The 21,958-nt window shown below is 41.5% G+C and overlaps 1 protein-coding gene across 3 annotated transcripts in view; it reads right to left on the reverse strand.

Moving 5' to 3' along the window:
* GPATCH1 (G-patch domain containing 1) overlaps positions 1 to 21,958 on the reverse strand; it is a 38,143-nt gene that overhangs the window by 14,626 nt on the left and 1,559 nt on the right. For all 3 annotated transcript variants that reach the window (XM_073225551.1, XM_017662347.3, XM_073225550.1), the window contains exons 2-15: positions 18,444 to 18,578; positions 15,224 to 15,309; positions 13,509 to 13,669; positions 12,807 to 12,904; positions 12,234 to 12,292; positions 11,605 to 11,847; positions 10,461 to 10,608; positions 7,552 to 7,631; positions 5,005 to 5,209; positions 2,974 to 3,270; positions 1,913 to 2,091; positions 1,516 to 1,643; positions 729 to 865; positions 241 to 407 (exon numbers count right to left, since the gene is read on the reverse strand). In XM_073225551.1, coding sequence (XP_073081652.1) covers positions 241 to 407; positions 729 to 865; positions 1,516 to 1,643; positions 1,913 to 2,091; positions 2,974 to 3,270; positions 5,005 to 5,209; positions 7,552 to 7,631; positions 10,461 to 10,608; positions 11,605 to 11,847; positions 12,234 to 12,292; positions 12,807 to 12,904; positions 13,509 to 13,669; positions 15,224 to 15,309; positions 18,444 to 18,578 — 2,123 coding nt within the window. The remainder of the gene's footprint in view (positions 1 to 240; positions 408 to 728; positions 866 to 1,515; positions 1,644 to 1,912; positions 2,092 to 2,973; positions 3,271 to 5,004; positions 5,210 to 7,551; positions 7,632 to 10,460; positions 10,609 to 11,604; positions 11,848 to 12,233; positions 12,293 to 12,806; positions 12,905 to 13,508; positions 13,670 to 15,223; positions 15,310 to 18,443; positions 18,579 to 21,958) is intronic.

Here is a 21,958-nt window from a genome sequence, read left to right on the forward strand (position 1 = left end):
GCCTGTTTTATTGGAACACAGATGTACCAAATTTGCTTCATACTGCCTGTGGTTTCTTTCACACTCAGAGTTTAATCATTGCAACAGAGACTGCATAGCCCACAAAGCCTACTTTAACATCATCTGGCCCTTTACAGAAAGTTTGCTGACCTCTGCTACTGAGAAATGACAAAGCATCACCACAGAGAAAGGCAGAGGCTACAGTCAGCCCGGCAAAGAGAAACTGGGAGGCCCAAGTACCTTGGGGGAGAGTGATTCTGTCACATGCTCTTCCTCTCGGTTTCCCATTGGACTGGACTCTTGTTTAGGTGGACCAACTTTTGATCTAGCCAAACTTAAAAATTCACTAATGGAATCTTCTTTCTTTTCTTGTTTAGATGTATCCCATCTGGATGGTTTTCTTGATTCTGAAAGATTTGACACAGACATAACATCAGAATTAGCAAGCAAAAGGCAAGCTCTCCATTACAGCTCTTTAATTCATTCGAGAACACACACTGCGCAAGGTGTTGGGATGGTGGCTGACAGAGCAGCAGAGGCCCAACCCCAAATAGAATACACATGAACCATTACAACAGGAGCTAATGAATCTGCATGAGAAATTCTCTCAGTGGTGGGAGAATTCACACTATGTATATCCTTAGGACTAAAAGACCTTTACTTCTGTTTTCCCAGCAGGCTGGAGATTGAGACCATGGTCACACATAACCTGAGGAAGCCCTACTCACTGTCAGGAACTCGCAGCTGTGGTACTTTTTCACTTGATGCTTGAGTTGTAGGCAAGGAAGCTGTCTCTGGGAGTGTCAAGAAGTTGAAGACTGAGTATTTGTCACGTTTCACTCTTGGTAAGCCAACTAAAGTTGAACTGAGGGTTGAAAAGAAAATATGTAATTTGAATAGCAACTGCAAGGATAAAATCCAATCCCCATAATGCTTTCCATCCCATGTTTCTTACCAGTAGCTAGCTCTTCTACTTGGCTGAACGTCCCTTTAGATGTTTTCACTTGTCAAAGCAATTTAAGCATTTAGAATGGCTGACTTCAAGACCCATGAGTTTTTCCTTATTATAATAAGAGCTATAATCTAACTTCAAAAATGGATTTCCATTAAGGAAAGTTCCACTGCTAAAATATACCTAAAGGTTCTGATTCAACTATATATGTTTCTTGCAATGTCTGTAATCAAATAAGTTGTTGAACTTTCATAAAGAATTAGAAAAGTAACATTTTAATTGTAAACTATATGGGCATCACTAAAAAGGCGGCATATTAGTCATTAAGTTTGTATAACGACATATCTGAGTTTCATATCTTCAATATAGGATAAAGTTTGCTTTCTGGATGTTTGCTTATTTATTTATTAACAAAATTAATAGAAGTTAAATCTGCAAAAATGGCAACTCTGAGCATTTACAAGTTCATCTAGAAAAAGGGAATTTCTGAGGATGTAAGGGGGGAAGTTAGTTTTACTATGGGGGAATGAGTACTGATGTAAGGCCAGGTTTATCCAACTTACTCTGGATAAGGGTCAGGGACATTAAACCTCTTACATAGAAGCTTGTCAGGGTGCCACTCAAATGTGTCTCGGGTGAGCTTTCCAAACATCTTCATCTTCACAGCCGACTGCTTGTCACTGACATCATTCTGGGAAGAGACATTCATTCTGTTTCATTAAGTGGTCACACAATTGACTGCTCGTCCATTGAAATGTTTTCAAGCAATCTTCCAAAAGTACGAAACAGCTGATGCTATAACATTTTTGCTTAAGTACATTGGAAGATAAAAATATAAAATGATTTCTTATTCTACAATGCCATGTACATTTTGATATTTTCACTGAGGGATTTAAAATATATGATTACACAGTGTTTCAATTTTAAAATTCATCAGGTAGGGATCCCATGGTGGCAGACCTCTTGGTCTCGAGGGACTTCCACTTGGTCCGAATCATCTTCCTCTTTGGCATGGGTGAACCTGGAGGACAAGGTCGAGTGGGAGGACACATAGAGCAGGGCTGCCCGAGTGAACTCATCCCGCTCACGGCCTCGCTCCCACTCTGTCATACTGGGATCCAGACAACGTTCCAGAGCATCTGTGGTGCAGAGAACAAGATACTGCTTCATTCTGAGGAAAAGCACAGGGCTTAAAGGAGAACATCTGGTGGGCACCACTGTATTCCTGTAGATGTCACCAGAGGGGACACAAATCTTTATCCTGCTTTTAAGAGCATGAAGGGGAAGAATTTAGCAGGCAATATTGTTCTCCCCCTCAAAATGATGCTTTTGTTGAATTCTGCCCAATGCATATAATAGAGAAAAACATGTGGGGACCAATACTTGGCTAAATCTTTGAAGGAAGGAACTTGTTACCACTCTCAGAAAGTAGTAATTTGGCAGAAAAACACTCCTTTCTTTGTTTTTTTAATTTAGCAAATAAATATTAGAGGTTTGAGCTTTTCGTAGGAAGTAAAGTCACAGTAGACACACATCTTCTTTTGAAAAGCAACCTATTTGCTGACAACGTCTCACAAGGACTACTGTGTGTGACAGCAACCCCTCCTCTCAGCCTTGCTCCATTCACAGATTAGAGTGATTTTTTCCCCCATATAATGGTTCAACAGCCAACTATCTTTTTAAGTCAAATTTTAGACTATGATTTATGGCTGAATGGTTAGGACCTTAAGATGACCTTGTTCTCTCAGCATGAAATGCAACACTTACAGAAGTCATGCATTTGCATGTGGTAAATGGTCTGTAATTTGGCATCAGCCACTGCCAAGGCATGCTCTCTACTTAAATAGCTACTGTGGGACCTGAGATACAGAGAAAAACAAGCTAATCTTTGCTTGCTAAGCCCCAGAACCAGGGGCTGCACCTTTGTGCTATTTGCAGCTGCACACAGCACCGCATAGCAGTGCAGGATACTGCACTCCAAATATGGGCTGCAAGGTGGGAGCCCCAGGCCTAGCACCCACCTTTCTGACCCCGTTTCATATTTACTACAAACTCTTCATATCGTTTTTGCTTTTCTGGATCTTTTGCAAAAGGTTTGAAGGTGCCGGCTCTTGTTGTGGCTGTCCCTCCACTCCATGCCGTGTGCCAAGAGCAGTGTGCCATGTCCGGAGAGGAGGCCTGGGGTCTGCTGCTTGAGGCATTCTGGGCCAGAGTCCTGGCCTGGAGCTGAGCTGCTTTAAGGTCAGTGGCCTGCTTCATTTCTTGGATTCTTTCTTTATCTTTTTGGGACAGAAACTCTAACACTGAAGTAGCTGAACCTAAATAAAAACAATAATAGGAAGAGAGGAAAAGTATCATAAGGCAACTGTATCTACACTTCTTTGTACATAAGTTTTCAATATCACAAATGTATGTAATTGGAGATGAGTATTTTACATTTGGTGTTTCATCTGTATGCATATTAACCCTGTGAACTAGATAGTGATAAAACAATGAGACTCCTATTTTCCAGTTGGCAAAAATGGAAATTAATACTTGGATGTTTATCAGGTGAGTGAGTGGTCCTAGAGAGAGGAGCCTGACTTTCCAGGCTCTGGAGCTCTAGTCTGTGGTGGCTACCACTTCCACGGCCCTGCCCAGCACAAGCCCCAGTTCAGAGCACAGCTTATGTGAGATGCTCACTAATGTCCCAACATTCACTGAGCACCCACTTGTGCCAGGCACTGGCCTAGGGCTGGGGAGGCAACACAGACAAGGTCCTGCTCTTCCTAGTTGGGGAGATGGACAGTAAAGAAGCCAGAAATCAACGTGAGAGGATGGTGATGAGAAGAACACGAAAAAAACCAGGGTGATGTGATTGAAGGAGACTTAGAGGTGAGGGCTGACAGGGAACAGGGAAAGCCTGCAAGGTCCCTCTAAAGAAGTAATATTTGAGTTAGGTTCTAAGTAAAAAGAAGGAGCCCAAATATGAGGGAAGACCAGAGACAGAGGAAACAGCAAACCTCAAGGCCCTGAGGTGGCATGTCATGGCGGACAGGGTCAGAGGGCAGAAAGGAAGACCTCAGGGGTTAAGGGAAAGTGGAACAGATGTGGCCTGAAAAGCAGGCAAGGTTGGATAGCACAGCGCTTCGTGGGAGTCGATTTTTCTTTAGTGTGAGAAGTACTGGAGTGTTTTAAGGCGGACAGTGATATAACTAGGTTGATCTCCTAATTTGAGAGGAACAAGACTGCAGAGAGGAAGGAGGTGAACTAAGGAGAACAACAGGAAAGCTGCCCTAATAGGCCAGGTGAGGGAGGATGGGCACTTAGACCAGGTGCAAACAGCAGAGAGGCAGAGAAGTGGATGGAGTCCCTTCTCCAGTGAGGGGTAGAGCTCTGTCCAGTGGACAGAGAAGGCAGGGGAGGAGGAGGGAGGGAAAGGAGGGGCTAAGAATTAGGATTCCTACACCCTGGTCTAAGCAGTGGGCCCCTGGTGGTACCACTTACTGAGAAAGGGAAGACTAGAAGGAGAGGAGTTTGGGAAAGGCAGTGCAGAAAGAGGGGTCCCACTCTGGTCTATTATACTTAAGACATCCATCAGGCTCCCAAATGGCAAGTCCAAGTTCACCTCTGACTGTGGGTCTTTCTGCCCCAACCTACAGGGGATTCTCCACATTTTTCCATACTTTCTGATGTACTCCTTCCTCCCAAGATTCCAAGAAAAGAGCTACAGGACCCCTCTCCTGAGAAAAAAAATCATACATTCCCAGGCTGTGCAGAGAAGGCACACATGTTCCTGGTCTTCACCACATAACTGGACTGTTTCTGAAAACTGCCAAGTTTAAGACAAGGGTTGTTGATTTTAATGACATAACTCAAACTAGTGATGGGAAGTCTTAAGAAGTAAAGGATATGTATGCTGTTATGTGTGCCATTCACAACAATTTTATCCTCAGGGTTTGAGAATAAAAAATTATGTAAAAAATTTCCCTGGGAAAACAACTTTCTGTTTTGATTTCGATAGCTGAGCTTATTATAAATGTAATGATTTTAACCTTCTCCATGGTACATACCTTGAGTAGGTGTTTCTCCTAGCAATGCCCCCCGCTTGGAGGCATTCAGCTGGTGCCTACTATGTGTCCCTGGGTCATGTGTTGACTTTCCAGATGACTCAGATAATACCTGCAGCAAGTGGGAGTTCTCTGAGGTTGCAGCTACCACAGGTCTGAAATAATGCACCGGTCTGTAGTCTTTTGGCAATTCAGGTGGTGGATAAGTCTTTAGGAAAAAAAAAAACAACTTCAGAAAATACAGGCTGCAAGATGATCATGTTTGATTTAACCAAGAAAACCCATTACCTCTGAATGTTGTTAACCCCATCGTTTTCCACACTAACATTCAGCAGCTATGTGGCAATGGGAACAGCCTATCCAATTGTCCAGCCGACATCCATTCTAGATCTGGAGGGTCACCAGAACCACATTGTTCTAATAGCCAGGCATCTTTAATATTACCTCTAACTACTTCTACATAGAGATGCTAATATGCATGTTTCATATAATGAGAATGATGAAGGCAACAATAGTTAACATAATGTATTGGCCCACATGCAGAACTGGCTTACTACAGACCAGAAAATTTAGAAAAGGATGATTCAAGGCTTAGAAAATAATAATAATTTTAAATAAGTTACTTTAAACTCAGAATTCTCTTTCTGGTTATGTTTTAGTTCCAAACTGGACCCACGGGCCTTATTTTTTTGATATGAGGATTTTTAATTCAAAAGTTGACTGAACCAAAATTGAAATATATTTGGAAAATCCAGGCATCAATGATGGCAGAACAGATAAGTTAAAAGAAAGTATCAGGCATTTTTAAGTTACTGCAGTAAATTGTCTCCTTTGCTCTTTGTCTAACAAACACATATTTACAGACATTTAAGTCATTTTCTATATTTTTCAGCTACACGAAACCCTGAGCTCTGTAGTGAGTGAAGCACTGAACACTCTCTGGCTGTGGTTCTGTGTCCCACCTGCACAGTGGGCTCACTGAGGTCTTTAATGATACCGATGCCTGTGCCCCACCCCCAAAAAGTCGGAGTTCTCCAAACTCCCTAGATGTTTGTAACGTGCAGCCTAGGACAAGCACCTGGCAAGATCAAAGTCTGTGAAAGAGTGGTATTATCATTGTCAGGAAATCTAATTTTTTAATCATCTTGGCCTAACCACCTTCTCTGAACACACACACTCCCAAATCAGCCAGCAAACACTCTCACATTACCATGACACAAAAATCCTGAGACATATGGCAGAATGGAGGGGTATATACACACAGCTCTTCTTAATATCCTCCAATAGGTTCAAAGCATTTCATTCCTCCTGCTAAATCATTGTTCTGTTTGGCCCCCAGATCCAGATGCTGGGCTTTTAGCCACATATTTAGAAAACTTGCCTATCTGAAAGGCTAGGTGAACAGAGCTTTTCTCTGAATTGCTCATAGTCAAAGCCCTACTCTAACGAGGAGGACCTCAGGAGCAGCCAGCCTGTCTCTCCCCCATATATTGCTCTCTGCCCCACTACAATGAATTTATCTGTCTGGTGCCCTCATTGGACAGGAGCTACTTGGGGCCAGGACTCAGCCTATTTATCCTTGAACGCTGAGTCAAGTGAGTACTTCTCAGCCTTTTTATGATCCTCTTTCATATATGTGGAAAACTCAGTCTCCTTTGATGTACCTGACGCTTTTGGTAATAATAATAAATTCTAAAAAAAATTTTAAATATATATATAATTAAAATTTTAAAAGCACTATTCTGCTCATTGTTACAACACATTAACTATCACAACTAAGCAAACCAAAACCACTGTAACACCAAATGTGGTTTTTCAGGCTGCATTGCCCCTGGCCATCCCTGTTTTGGAGAACCATAGGTCAGGCCACAAAGGAACCTAAAGAATGTCTGCTGAGTAAAAAACAAAAAGCAAATTCAAGTAAGGAACAATCTAAAAAAGGATGCCAACAAGGCAAATGGCCAGAGCCCTGACCACTCCCCCTGAGCTACCAGCACCCACAGCTAAGCAGGGATACCCACCTGTGAGCACAAGACCCTTATGGGTGTAAAAGAGCACCCCTTGGCCTGAGCAGCAACAAAATCTCAAAAACAGGACTATCTGAAAGGCACGTGGGGGCCTGACCTGCATGCATATGGCCTCTCCCTTCAGCTCCTCCAGGCAAGGAGTCTAGGGAACCTTGCCCACACTACTTAATGGGCTTCACAGGAAGCAGGACTGGGGGTACTTAAGGCTTTCTGAAATTTTTTACTTTACATCAATTCCATTCTCTCACCAATTTCTGATGTCATTCCTTTTTCATGGAAATAACCACCACTCACTTGAAATTTGGACTTAAAAGATTAGCAATTAGATGTTTCCAATACAATGTGGCTGCTGATTGACATTTCTAATGCAGACTATGTTTTCCTGGACAATAAGTAATAACTAGGCCATTGCTTTCTGAAAAGAGAACTTACTTATCTTTTCAATTGTTAATATAATAAGTCAGATTACATAATAGCACATATTTTAAGTACTGAACCATGAAAAAAAATTTTTTTTCCTTACTTTCTTGGAAGATAAAGGTTTAGAAGCCAAGGAAAATCCATCCAAAATTTTGCCAATGTATCGAAGATCTTTCTCTGATTCTGCAAAATGATGTCATTGATTAATTCCAGAAGCAGAGAAGATTAGAATAAGACAAAAAATGTCAGTTTTTTAAATCTCTAAGAACATAAATACTACAGGTCATAGGTGATATGACACAAAGATAGCAGTAAAGGGGAGAAAAGAATGGCACGTACAGCCCTCCCGTCTCTGTTGACTCAGTGACTGGCAGACCGGCCCACACCACCCTCAGCTGATTAGGCTGCCCAGGACTTCAGCTATGGCCCTCCAAGATAAGTACCTCACCATTGTTCTTGCAAAAGGACCTTAAGTCCTGAGCTAAGAGGCACAAGAATATACTTTGTGAAGCAAAAGATCTCAAGAAAACCCATCAAGAGGATCAAATATGGATAAAAATGAAAATCATGATTGCAAGAGTCATTACTAAAACTAGCTGAAGAACCATGGGGAGACTACTTCCCAATTTCCTTAGCAACTATCCAAACAAGGCACAAAAGACAACACAATCAGTCAGCCTGTAATCTAATCTTAGTACAATTTAAAAGGTACTTTTGTCTCTTTCTCAAATGAAATTCTAACAAGAGATAAAGGTCACTGATTCAGGAAACAGAATGACGAATGCCTTCTGACTTGGAGCCAAACTTGGTCATGGTCCTGCAGGCAACCCCATCAACAAAGGCTCTTTGATTCTCAAGCATTTCCTGCACAGCGGTGATGTCAAAAATCCAGCTGCATTTTCTGTAGCCCAGAGCCCCTTCCACATGAGCACCATAAAGCACTTACTCAGCTGGGTGCTCAGTCCTGCCACATGCACAGCCACCTGCAATGTGGACAGGACTGAGGCATTCAGTCACTTATAATGCAGTATGGCTCTGTAACTATCTCCCCAACAAAACTACTGTTTGTACTTCAACACAATTTGAACTTTCATGCCAGCTTCTGGAAGTTCCTAAAAATTTTTAGGGTAATTTGGGATTAAATTTCACATTCTTGGAATTTTGTATTCTTTTAAAACCCAGAAATTTTACTTTTATGAATTCATTCTGAAGAAATAAACAGCAAATGTGCAAAATAAAAAGAGCCATAAGGGTATCTATTATTTTCTTATTCTCTATGGATCATGGAAAAAAATAAGAACAATTAAAAGTCAACCACAAAGACCAGCTAAACGTAGATTCACTAAGTGAAAAACTTAAGATGTTGTGGCTAGGGGTGAGAGAAAGGAGGCAGCTGTGGGAAAGGGGACCAGAGCAGAGAGGGCATAAGGGGACGCTGGGGATCCTGGGGAGAGGCAGTGGCCAAAGCTTGGAGACTGGTTGGGGGAGGCAAGGGAACCGATAGGCAAAGGTGTTACATAAAGAAAAAGCCAAACATTTGGCTCAGAAGGCAGGTTTAAATATGTATGTTTATTAAAGGACACCAATTATTACATAATTAATATATTATGTTAATATCAGTTGTCATACAGTATTGTTAATGTATTGATACAATTAACATAATTAACTCATGGGTTAATGTGATCTATAATATTGATTAGTAATACATTATAACACATATATCTTCTAAGTTACAAAAATAATACATAGTCTTAGTAGAAAACTTTGAAAATATAGGTGAGCAAAAGAAAAAAAATAAAAGTAGCCCAATACCACCCTGAGGTAACACCAGCTAACATTTGGGGTATACCCTTCCAGCAGCCTCTGTTAAGACCCTAGGTTCCTTTTGTGGAGATGAAGACAGAGGGCATACACACAGAGGGCTTGCTGTGTGCCAGGCACATTCTAAATGGACATTAAAATCTCAGGGTATGCCACTATCATGCCCGCTGTCCAGGCAAGGACGCTGAGGTACAGAGGTTAAGCATCTCACCCACTGTCACAGCTGATAAATGGGGAGAACCAACATCGGAACCCAGGCAGTCTGTCTTCAGAGTCTGTATTTACAACCATTAAACAAATTACCTCTGTTTTATGCCTGCTTTTTCTCTTCTAGAAATGTAAAACAGGCATCATTTGGGGGAGTGATGCTTGGATTACTTAGATTATTTCAACAGGTATGTTTTAGATATCTTATAAGAGATAGATCAAACTTTACAGCTAAAAATGCCTGAATAATTGTTTTATCTTAGCTCTCACCTCCCTACTTTATTTAGGTAGCCATTATTGGTATGACCAAAGAGTAGGTATCATTTGCTCAGTCTTGGGGCAGGTACAGTGCCAAACACTGAGTTACGACATTTAATCCTCACAATGACGCCCAGAATGGATTTTATCTTCACTTTACAAATGACGTCCACAGACGTCACAAGCCTTGCCCAAGGTCACCCAGCCGGGCAGTGGAGACCTAAGATCCAAACCAGATCTGACAGACTCCAAATCACACGCTACTAATACCCACTCCACACTGTCTCCTCCCTATACCTTTTCTGGAAAGAAAAACTGAAATACGACTTAGAAACATAGGATCTGAATCATTACAGACAATGACTTAAAATTCAAGTTGTGTTAAGAGATGTCCACGAGCCCCCTAAAGAGCCAGGGACTCAAGTGAGGAGACAGAGCTGCAGGCTCTCGGTATACCTCCCACCTGGTCCCCACCTGGCCCTCTGACCTGCTGCGTGAGCTGGCCTACTCAGCCCTGTATTGACAGCTGACATTGGCTTTGACCGTAAGTCCTGCTTCTGTCCTACCTCCCACATCAGGCCTCTCTTTCTCCCCACTTGGTTTCTCACTCTGCATCTCTGACCACCAAACCCCTACTCCCCTGACACTTGGTATCAATCTCACAGTCGCTCCTTTCTGATATCCTGATTCTGGGTCCTACCACTGGCTGTGGGTCACTGGGATTACCTTTCTGACGTTTATACTGCCTGGGTGCTGTCCAGCCATAGAGTCCATCCCCAGGCTCTTCATCCTTCAAAACTGTGTCATACTTGGATAGAGTTTCTGTGGCATAGATATCATCATCTTCCTCTTCCAGGGCACCAACACCAAAAGCCTTCAAAAACAAGGTTTCAAATTGAGCAATACAAGTTTTAGGGTATGTCTGCATTGAACGATAAAGCTACTTTAAGGATATGATTGAACAGACCACATCAGCATCACATGATCACCAGAGAGAAGTGAATGGGGGACCTGGATTCACACACAAACCCAAGTCCTTTGGAAAACAACGACCAGCAGTGAATAGCATGCCTTGGCACTGGGCTGTACTCCAGGCCCAGCAGCAGCCATGGGTCTGTGTCCTAGCACAGGAAGAAGTGCAGAACACACCCAAGCTGGAGTGAAGAGGAGAAATGTGGCTTCTGGAAAGAGAAAGGCAGAATTTCAGCTACTTAACTCAATGTGGCCTGGGGTCAATGCTGGGGACCAGGGTCTGAAGACCACTCTAACAGCTGCTGTAAGAACTCCTAATCTTTGTGGCCTCCAATAGGTATCACTTTTTCTTAAAAGGCTTGGAAAACAACATGTATAGGAAAGCAAGATAATAATGAAACTTTCTAAATGAATGTAGGTAAGAACCTCTGAGTCCACTTAAGAGGACAGGCAATCAGTAAAAGCTATCCAACTCCTCAAAAGTAAAAAGCAAATCTCCCAAGTAAAATGCACACCCATGTTCCTGACTTAGGGCTGGCAGCACAGGAAACAGTCTGAGAGGCAGTTGGACCTGGGCCTGGAGAGGCAGACTGCAATTCAACTATTAACCAAATTAACAACGTTTATGTGTGGTTTCCCACAAACGGGTGTGGGAAAGCAGACCTCACGCCTAGGAACATACAAACTCCACAAAGAACATCAGGTCACAGGATCCCAGGAGTACATACTGAGATCAGGAAGGTGTGGTTTACATGTCTTCAGAAAAGATCCTAAGAAAATATAACCACAAAAAAGTCTTCATGCAGGCAATGAATGAGTGCCTACTATGGAGCAAATATAACAGAAAGTATTCTCATTTGTCAATTGTTCCATGTTTATAAAACAGAAGCATTTTCACCTGGCCTGAAATTCCCAATTTTCGTCCTTTATTCATTCCAATATCTCCAAGAAGATTGCTGCCACTCTCCTGTGCCCCACTGAAAAGATTAAAATGTTCTCCTGAAGTTCCAAACAATGCTTGGCGGGGGTCTAGGCCTTTGTAAGCCAGTCCATGTACGTTATCTTTGGGTGTGAAATCTACAGGTGTGACATCTTTGGGAGCAAAGGTCACATTTTCCGGGAGGTAGTCATCATCTTCATCCTATTTACAATGTTTAAAAAGCAGAATGCAGGTGAGTCATTGCCTGATGAAAAGTAAGCCTATAAAATACCATTTTTAAATGTAGTGATTAATTTCAAACAGACCAATAACCATATTTTTTCTGCTATTACAAATCACTAAATCAAGTCCCTCAACAAATGATCCTAAACCAAACAACTCAATTTTAAGAATCTGAACAGACTTGGGATATCTATAGTGATGGCATGTTGCTAAATACATTCTCTGACCTAATGAGGCTAGTTTTAGGGCATGGGTATTTCACTGTAATGGGATCTCACTGATTTCTGAAACTGTTTCAGACCCTAAGATTCATAAGGCATCAGATACTATCATACCAAACTGACAGTCATCCATCCATATAATACCTCAGATCCTTCAGGGCCTCCAGGGGGTAAGGCACAGCCATAGATTTTCACACCAGGATCTATAAAAGAGATTTCAACTGCATCAGTCATGGCAACTAAAAATATAGAAACCTAACTTGCTGACACTTTTCAGAGGTGCATGGCTATGCTTATAGAAGATGTTACAACTTTAGGGTCTGAGACCTATCCGTCACGAACTGTTTCCCACCAGCTCCAGCCCCATCTATGCTCTGGCAATAATGTGCTCAATGAGTAACCACTACTGTTCCAGCTCCACAGAGAACCCCAATCTATGGCTGCGTCCAAGAGTTCACTCTGACTGGGGAGACCAAGGGCAAGAAATAAATAGAAAATAACCATGCAAAACTGTGACATGGTTTTGGCAAGAGTAGGAAACAGTTTCATATGCAGCTGGCAAGAAAGTAAAGTAGTACATTCTTCCAGAAAGCCGTTACACATTACACACAGAAAGCCTTAAAATACATGCATATCACATAACCCAACAGTTTTATTTCTATAAACATGCAACCATTAAAAAGTATGCTGCAGAATTATGACAATTGATCTACATACCAGGTTTTTGTCGGTGTGGTCTTCTCTTCACTCGAGGGCCAATTCCTTGTCCTTCCTTCCAACCCATTTTTCTTAGCAATTCAAAACCAACAGATAATCTAGGACATCAAGGCATTGGAAATGAGCTTCTTTTTATAACACTGAGGAGTAGTAGGGGACAAGCAGCCATTGAGCTCCTGTCCAGCTCATCACTTGTTCCTGACCCCTCCTGCAAGGATGCCCCATCTGTGTCAGAACTGCATGGCCCTGCCACGGTCGCTCACACGACCCAGGAAGGGGCATATGGGGACTCTCAGTGGTCCCTGTCAAGCATGTGGCCTATGAATCCATGAGAGCCTGAGACTGCCGCATCAGGCCACATGCCCAGGAGCAGAACGAGGAGATAGGCAGAAACAGAGGGTAGAGTGAGGCCAAAAGGACTGAGCCTCTACAGCTTGTGAGGGGGTCAGGAGGAGGGAAGGCTGCCTGGTTCCTAAAAGCTCTCCAGCCTCTTGGAACCCCAGAAGCACAGGTAGTCACTAGAGCTCAAGAGCACTCCATGGAACTATAGTGCAAGATCCTCTTGGCAAAACACCCTCTTGCACTCAAGCTAGTCTAAGCAGGCTTCTCCTACTTGCGACCAAACCATCTCCAGTAAGATCATTGTATATATGCAAATCAGTGATGCCAAGATCAGGAAAATCAAATTTAAATTCTTCTTACTTAGCTGGTGTTATGAGGTCATCAAGCAGAGTAGCTCCAGGAATGGGGGCAGTAGCAGCTGCTAGCTGCCTGGCCTTTTCTCGTATTCTGTCTTTGGTTTTGGAAGCGAAATCATCTGTGGTAACAATTGCCTTAGGTGCTATCCCAAATTCACTAAGATCCTAAAAAAAAATTCAAACAGAATTACTTACATTATTTGGACAGTGATTAACCATGATACATCATACAGCTTTATTTATTTAAAAACAAAAAGTTAAATGCACAATGTTGGGTTAGGGATTAGCAGAACAGCTGACTTCACACACTAACTTTGGAATCCTCACATAAGCTAAGACAGCAGATGAGGACAGGCCATGAGTGGCCACTCAGTGAGGACACAACAGGCACAGTGAAGCTAAGACAGGAAGTAATTACAATATACTAATTACTTCTATAGAAGAAACTGTCCATGTTCTTCTCAGACAGTATGTCAAAGGTCAGTGTGAAGGGGGCAAATCTGACAGTCAAAACCAGCAAGCATTCGTGAGCACCTGCACGCTGGGCCTGAGGTAAGTGCTTCTGCATTTCCTGCTGGCTGCCTATCCAATGGCTGTTGTCCTGTCCTCTTCCTCAGAGCCCTGACATTGTCCAGGCAACTGCCTTCCTTTCCCCACCAAGCACTTCCGCTTCAGAGAGGAGTCCTGATGTGTGCATGCTGGGGCAGGGGACGGTTAGGGAGGGGTGGGGGGCTCATGTCTGCTCTAAGCCAGTCATTTTGATCCCATTTCCCTTGCCTTATAAGGATTGCCTTAAGAGTGAGCATGTAAACAATTTGCCTGAGCAGATGTGAGGGAAAATCCACTGTAGGACTTATGAAAATGGTTTCTTTGCTCTCAAGAGAAGACACCAAGAAGAAAGTCCTCCTTTCACTGGATAATATCATCCTGGATATGCCATCTGGGACTACCACAGCCACCTTGCAAACACAAGGAGAGCTGGCACAAGGCCAAGCTGACATGCAGAAGATAACTAGGAGAGAACCTGGGTCCTCACTGGCATCTAGACTTGTTGCTCTATGACATGTGCTTCCTGATAAATTATCCTAGTCAAATATGAAGGGGACCTCCCTTTGCCTCTTACATGCAGCCTAAAGCATGCTGATATAAGTATTTTATTTAAACTTTATCAAAAATGAATCCATGAGTAGACTTTAGGGTAACAGAGGTTTACTTTTAAAACAAAATGGAGCACACCATGCAGGCTGGTGGAACCACTTTAGAACCCTCCACCAGCCCCATTTACCCTAAGAAACTGGCAGTCAGTGTTGCTGTGAGGATGTGCCCAGAGCCCACACATGGCCCCCTTTCACTCCTTTCTCTAATCTACTCACTCACTGGTCCTTATACTGCAGTGTGCACAAGAGTTACTAAGGAAGGTAGTAGACGTGGCTACAGGGATTCTGTACTTCTGGGGCAACTGGGGCTTTTTCAAGTAAATTTCCCTGTACATGACGTCCCCCTTATACTCTTGACTTTGGAAACTGGCCCCAGAATAAGGCATTCCTCCAGTGAACAAGAATCCATTGATGTACAGGGCACTGGAGTCCATAACACCTAAAAGATACAGCCTTACAAAGAGGAAATCGTACATTGGCCTTTCTGGGAGAGAGAAGGTGCCACAATAAGCAGTACTCACATCCCACCAGTTAACTGGTAATTAAAGTTCTGCACACCCACCTCTTCATCCATAAAATCTTCAGGACCAAGAACAGATTTGTCTGCTCTATTCTGTCGTGAAGACACGAAGGAAGAGGGTGTCCATCCTTGAAAGAAAAGTTTAGAATATTACAATCCTAGATAGTATTTTGGTTTATATAATTATATAACTATATAATTAAATAACATGTATGGATTTAAAACTCCCAATAACTAAAAAATCTTAGCTACTTCCCATCTCATGGCTCACACAGACTTAACATACCACCTAAACCTCTTATTAATCCCCATATCCCCTATTGTCAGAACTTAGTAGATAGTGAGGTTTCTCCTTAAGGATTGGAACCAAGAGAAACCAAATTACGCACTGAAAGTTAAAGTGTGAAAGGGCCTTAAGAAGATCTGTTCAGAAATATGCAAGGTCCTCCTAAAAGGCAGGACCATTCTGAGACCAGCAGGAGAGCAACATAGAGTAACATACCAACATATCAGAAAAACAGTATGTCAGGGACCATTAGTCAGCCATGAAAGGATGGCTAAGGAGTCACAGAAGCACCGGTGCCCTGGCCAGAGGACTCAGCCTGGCTAGTCTAAGGGCAGACAAGGGCCATACCAGGCCCCCAATTCCACTAAATACCTGAGTCCTATGACTAACATCCCTGTTCCCCACACATGGTCACCAATAATGTGTTGTGCCTACAGACAGAGAATGCTCTAGAGGTCAAAGGTACAATATCCCCCCTTATCCACAGGGGATACATTCCGAGACCTCCAAGTGAATGCCTAAAACCACAGATAGTACCGAACCCTATATAGACTGTTTTTCCTGTACATCCACACCTATGATAAAGTTTGATTTACAATTTAGGAATAGTAAGAGATTAACCACAACAACAAATAATAAAATAGAGCAAATAATTAAAATATTTTAATAACAAAAAATAGAATAAAATACTGTAATGACGTGATGTGAATGTGGTCTCTCTCTCAAAGTACTTTCTGTTCTGCACTCACCCTTCTTCTTCCTCCTGATGACGTGAGATGATAAATGCCCACAAGATGAGATGAAGTGAGTGAATGACGTATTGTTGTGATTTAGTGCTGGGCACTACTGACCTTCTGACAGTAGGTCAGAAGGACCATGTGCTTCTGGACTGCAGCTGACTGCAGAAAGCAAAACCATGGATAAGGGGGGACTACACTGTCTATAATCCTCTAAGATAAACATTTTTAGTTTTCTTTAAGAGTGACAAACCTCTTTTCTGATTTCCTGTAAGAGTCTTGTGGAGCTGAGGAGTATGGGGCAGATTGACTCTTGGTAGGTAGGTGAAGCAGATTTCAGGGTCGACCTGGGAGATCCCCCAGGACAGGGAAAATCAGCTCTCCCAGGCAATATCCTGGGCTCAGCAACCTTCCTCCACCTTGGATTTCTATAGTCTTTGCCCTACTGCTGCACAGTCCTTGAATCTGTCAATCCCAATGGTAAATAGATAGTCCAGTATATTAACATATCACAGTCTACCTAATTGTTTGAGCTGGTCTTACTTTTTAATTACAATATACAGCACAGTTATAATTAAAACCATCGACAATGTGTTACTTCTTTCTTCACAAACCTTACTGCCATGTTTAACATTTTAGTAAGTGTGCTACTTTTAGTTACCTTATTTTGCTTTTTTTAATAACAAGGCTGAAGACTCACAGACTCCAAGAATGGACTAGTGGTTACCAAAGGGGAGGGGTGTGGGAGGGCGGGTGGGGAGGGACAGAGAAGGGGATTGAAGGGTATTATGTTTAGTATACATGGTGTGAGGACTCACGGGGAAGGCAGTGTAGCACAGAGAAGGCACATAATGGATCTGTGGCATCTTACCACACTGATGGACAGTGACTGCACTGGGGTATGGGTGGGGACTTAGTAATATGGGTCAATGTAGTAACCACTACATTGAAACCTTCATAAGAGTGTATATCAACAATACCTTAATAATAAAAAAAAAATCAAGGAAAAAATAAAAAAAAAAAGAATCTCATTTTTAGCTTTAAAAAAAATCACAGAAGTAGGATGTGTTAGAATTGTCTGATCTTTGACTATGAGAATGCAGATAGATAGCTTTAATTTCTTGTAATTTATTATTTGAGTTGGCTTATTTTTATACATGTTAAAATATTTAATTTTGTCCAGTGAAGTCCTTTAGAAAACAGCTAAGGTATAAAGAGCAGGCAAGAAAATGGCACTCACGCAAATTAATTTTTAGAATTTTCCTTAGTTCCATTATGTGGATTATAAAAAATAATTGACAGTGGACCATTATAGTGCATTCTTTAGTATGAAAAAATAATAGTAATAATAATAATAAGGCTGAATATTCCATACAGCATTTCGATATCCTCTGAAATAAACTCATCAAATATGTTCATCATTTGCTCATTTGCTCATGATCATTAGACATGCTGGATAGTGAATTTTAATCAACTTATTTACCCCAACTATTTTTCTTATATGGCTTTTTGTCTTTTTTTCCTGTATTGTTTTACTTTACTACTATTGTTGTGTACAAGTTACTTTTTAAAATATACATAAAAGATCTGTTCCATTTGGTTCTTAATAATTGCTACATAAGTTAATCTGTTCATCTTCCATTCGTATCTGAGACATATCAAGTCATTTTCTTCCAGTTTCTGTATTAAAATATCTTAAAAACATACATTAAACAATACAGAATTTATCATATGGCACAATGTGAAAATTTTAATTGATTTTCCTCCTGGTTGAGGCATGTACTGACAAGTGACAATGTGGTCCCCAGTGATAGGAGAGAGAGCACCTCTGGCCCTCAGTGGCCTCATGTACAAAACGGCTGTGACACCTGTGCTCCCGAGTCACTGAGTTGTGAGAAATGATGTTAACTGAGTCAATCCACGCAAAAGCACTTTGTGCATGGCAAGATGCAACGTAAACTCTAAGTCACTGTCATCATTTAATCATCTGGTTAGAATGTATCTATTTTTTTCTTAAGTGAAAGAAAACTTTCACCTTCAGGTTGTAATCAGTGAACAGCACACAGTTGACTCTGGAAACATTCCAAACATTCAAAGAACACAAAAGAATACAGTGTATGTACTGAAATGTTTTAAGAAGTTTTTCAAAAAGGAAGAGGTGGGGAGAGGGAATCAATTTTATGATATTCCAAACATTTGTTTTAGCGATATCATTTAGCTATGAGTAGGAAAATCATACCTTCTTTTGAGCCAACAGTGTTGAAGTATCCAGCAGAGAAACCCCCACTAAAGGCTCCATGAAATCGTTTATACCTTCCTTTTTCATCTCTGACAGTCTGATCCTGAAGAGGAATGGGTTTCTTTGGTCTTTCACCTTAAACAACAAAAAAATTATTTTTGAATGAGAAGGAGAGCAGGGGAATCAGAAAAAATTTAGGGAAAATGTCATTTCTTTAACATAATGAATTGTTCCCTTCCTGTAACCTCAAATATAACAATTTTAATTAAGTTGCTATTCCTAGACTTTACTAGCTTTAGTTTACAAAGCAATATATTTTATCAAGTTTCTCTGTAGTTCTAAGACAATTATAGGTATCTCTTATTTATATTATTAGAAATATGTTTTAGCAAAAGTGGCCTGCTTTTCCCACTCAATTCCATTAGGAAAACTGAATCACATTGTGAGGGAAGGTTCAAACAGACAGAGGTGAAATCTGCTGACAGTAAAGAAGGCAAATTGCTGGGATGGCACATGGCAAGCAGAGGTTTGCAACGCAAGAAACACTCTTTTATCTCTTCTAGAGTTTTGCAGCATGCCAACTCAAGTATTTTTCTTTGGCGTTACCCATTTTCCCCAAATATTAAGAGTTTATTTCTGACAATCTCCTGATTCCATATTTACTGTTCTTTAAGCTTATTTCCTTTTCCTACTTTGCTGAAATGGGCTGGGTTGCCACATCACACAAGCAAAAAGGAATTCATTCTTAGCCTAGTCTAAAAATTCCTGAGGTTTAAAGTTTCAGGTACTGTGACACAAATTTCTCCCTGATTTTATCAACTCCAATTCAAAATTCTGAATCTATTTAAAATAAAAAATATACTATCAGGTTATTTTCAAACATTCAATACAGAAAGAAAGTTATACAGTAGTTAAGGGCATGGATTAAGAGTCACAACAGTCTGGATTTTAAAGCCAACTCCACCTTTACAGCCCTGGGACTTTGGTCACCTTAACGTCTCTGTGCCTCCATTTCCTCATCTGTGAAATGGGAATGACACTAACAGTAATATCTATTTCATAGTATTGTTATGCATTTGGTAAGATAATCCCTGTATAGTACTTAGCAAGAAGAGGAACACACAATATATAGTTTTGATGTACTGTTATTATTCTATACAGTAGTTAAGATATGTCCTAAAGTCCATGTATACCTGTTATTCAATAATTAAATCAGTTCCTACTATTGTAGGATGGAACAAAAACTAAAGGAACTTCCAGCCTCATAATCCTAAATTTTTACTTGCAGCTTAAAAAATCTTTAGGTCATTTCTGGGGTATAACCCACAGCAAGGTAGTCAAGAGCTCAGGTTCCAAAGACCAGGAGATCTGGGTTCAAATTCCCCTACCCTACCACTTGCTAGCTTTGTGAACTTGGGCAAGTTACTCATCTCTCTAAGCCCCAGCTTCACAACTGTAAAATCAGGGTACTAACAGAGCCTATCTTGTAGGGGGATGCTAAGGATTAAATATGATGTGCAGAGAGCTGAGCACCATGCCTGGTCACAGTGAAGCTCAGTTAATATCAGCTATAATTTCATTTCACAGGAAAGAACTGAATTATGACTCGGGTCCCACCGTCCAGGAATTTCACCATGTCTTAGAAGAGCAGTACTCACACTCCATTATGCACACGCACCTGGCATGATTCTTGGCTATGGTGGGGTTTCTCAACCTCAGCACTACTGACAGTTTGTATGGGACAGTTCTTTGTTATTGGGGATGGTCTTGTACACCACAACGTTTAGTAGCCACTAGATGCCAGTAGCAACACCCCTACTCCACACCCACAAGCCTGACAACCAAACCCATCTCTAGACATCTTCAAATGCCACTCCTCATTGAGAACCACTGGGTTAAGGTGAGAGAGGGCAAGTCCCGCCAACACTAGGTGCTACCCTTGCTGATCTGGAAGGGGAGATAAGGTCTTCAGACAACTAAGCAGAATCTGTGGTGGCAGATGATGAGGGCCAACCAGAGCAGGGTCCCACAGAGCTCCTGTGGAGGAGGCATCACCTCTAACCACAGCATGGGAAAACTCCAGGAAAGATGTGGCATTTTAGCCAGGCTCTCTTATAATATTGCTGCTAATAACAACTAACTCCTTCTTTACACACATATTATCTTTTTTGTCATAGCCTGATAAAAATGCTCTGGTTGAGTAACTGCTATAAGGTCCACAGCTAATAAACACAAACCTGAAATGAGATCTCAACTCTGCCTCCAAGCCAGGCACGTCACCCATACTCATCATCCCTCACTCATCCCTGACAAAAGTTTACTGATGGCCTTACCAAGGAAGTAGCCCTGTCCCAGACCCTGAGGGTGGAAAACTAAACACAATTCCATCCCTGTTCTCAGAGTGCTCAGAGCCAAGCAGGGGAGACGTGCATGTATAGGAACTCTTCTGACAATGTGCAAAGACCACATCAGTCACCCTAGGAATGAGCAGAATTTGATGGGTGCAGATGGGGACACAATTCCCCACATAGACATTAACTCCATCAGTAAACAGGAGGTCTAAACAGGTAATGTCAGATGTTTAGAAATAGTAGTCTAGTCTGACTGGAGGACAAGGAGGGAATAGAAGATGGAACCTAAAGGACAGAGTGCAAAGGACCTTAAAAATGGTGCTGCAAGGACTGGTATGTCCTGTGGGTGGTGCAAGCCATAAATAGCTTTAAGTGAGAGAGTCACAGCATCAAGAAGGAGGAAAGTAGTTTTAAAATTAATCTGGGTACAGGCTGAGCTGGAGATGAGAATTCTAGAGCCCTTGTAAGTATCTAAGGAAAGAGTAGATAAGTACTGGTGGCCCCTTCCTTCCAGATCAGAGGGCCTATGTGTCTGTGGCTCTCGATGTCCTAAGTAGTGTCCCTCCAGTACCAATGTTTCTCTAACCTGTCATTAAACCTTCCAAGCAGGAAGTAAAAGTGATTATTGGTCTAGTATGTTATGTTATAAAATGTACTCAGAGTGCATTCAGACTTCAAAGTGCTTAGGAAACAATTGATCTTCAAAAACTTCTAATACTGAGAAGTTAAAGGGTGATTTTAGGCCAGAAAAAAAAAATGTCTGCAAATCAAATGCCCTCCCTTCCACTTCAAAAGCATAGTTAGACTATTAGGCTTAATTTCAGATTTTGTGCATCATCAAAACAGGAAGAATTGGAAACACATAGGTCAAATAGTTTGCAATTTATGTCATTTTACAAGGAAACAACTGTGAAACCAGAAATATAGAAATGGTATGAATAGCTGCCTACCACAGCTATAATAACCTCCACCCATGCGTGTTTAACACCTGCCATCTTCCTGCATAGCTAAATTTTAACCAGTTTGCAAGGGATCCAATCCTGTGTTCTCAGGTTTTCTTGTTACCTTGTGTAGGTTATTTCCTGTCTACATCACGTACTTCAGCACTTGCAAACCTTGTACTTTTATTCTCCTCAAACAAAGGATCTTTGTCAACAAATTCTT

This window comes from Manis javanica, chromosome 17 (genome assembly GCF_040802235.1).
Source record: "Manis javanica isolate MJ-LG chromosome 17, MJ_LKY, whole genome shotgun sequence".
Classification (NCBI taxonomy): Eukaryota; Metazoa; Chordata; class Mammalia; order Pholidota; family Manidae; genus Manis; species Manis javanica.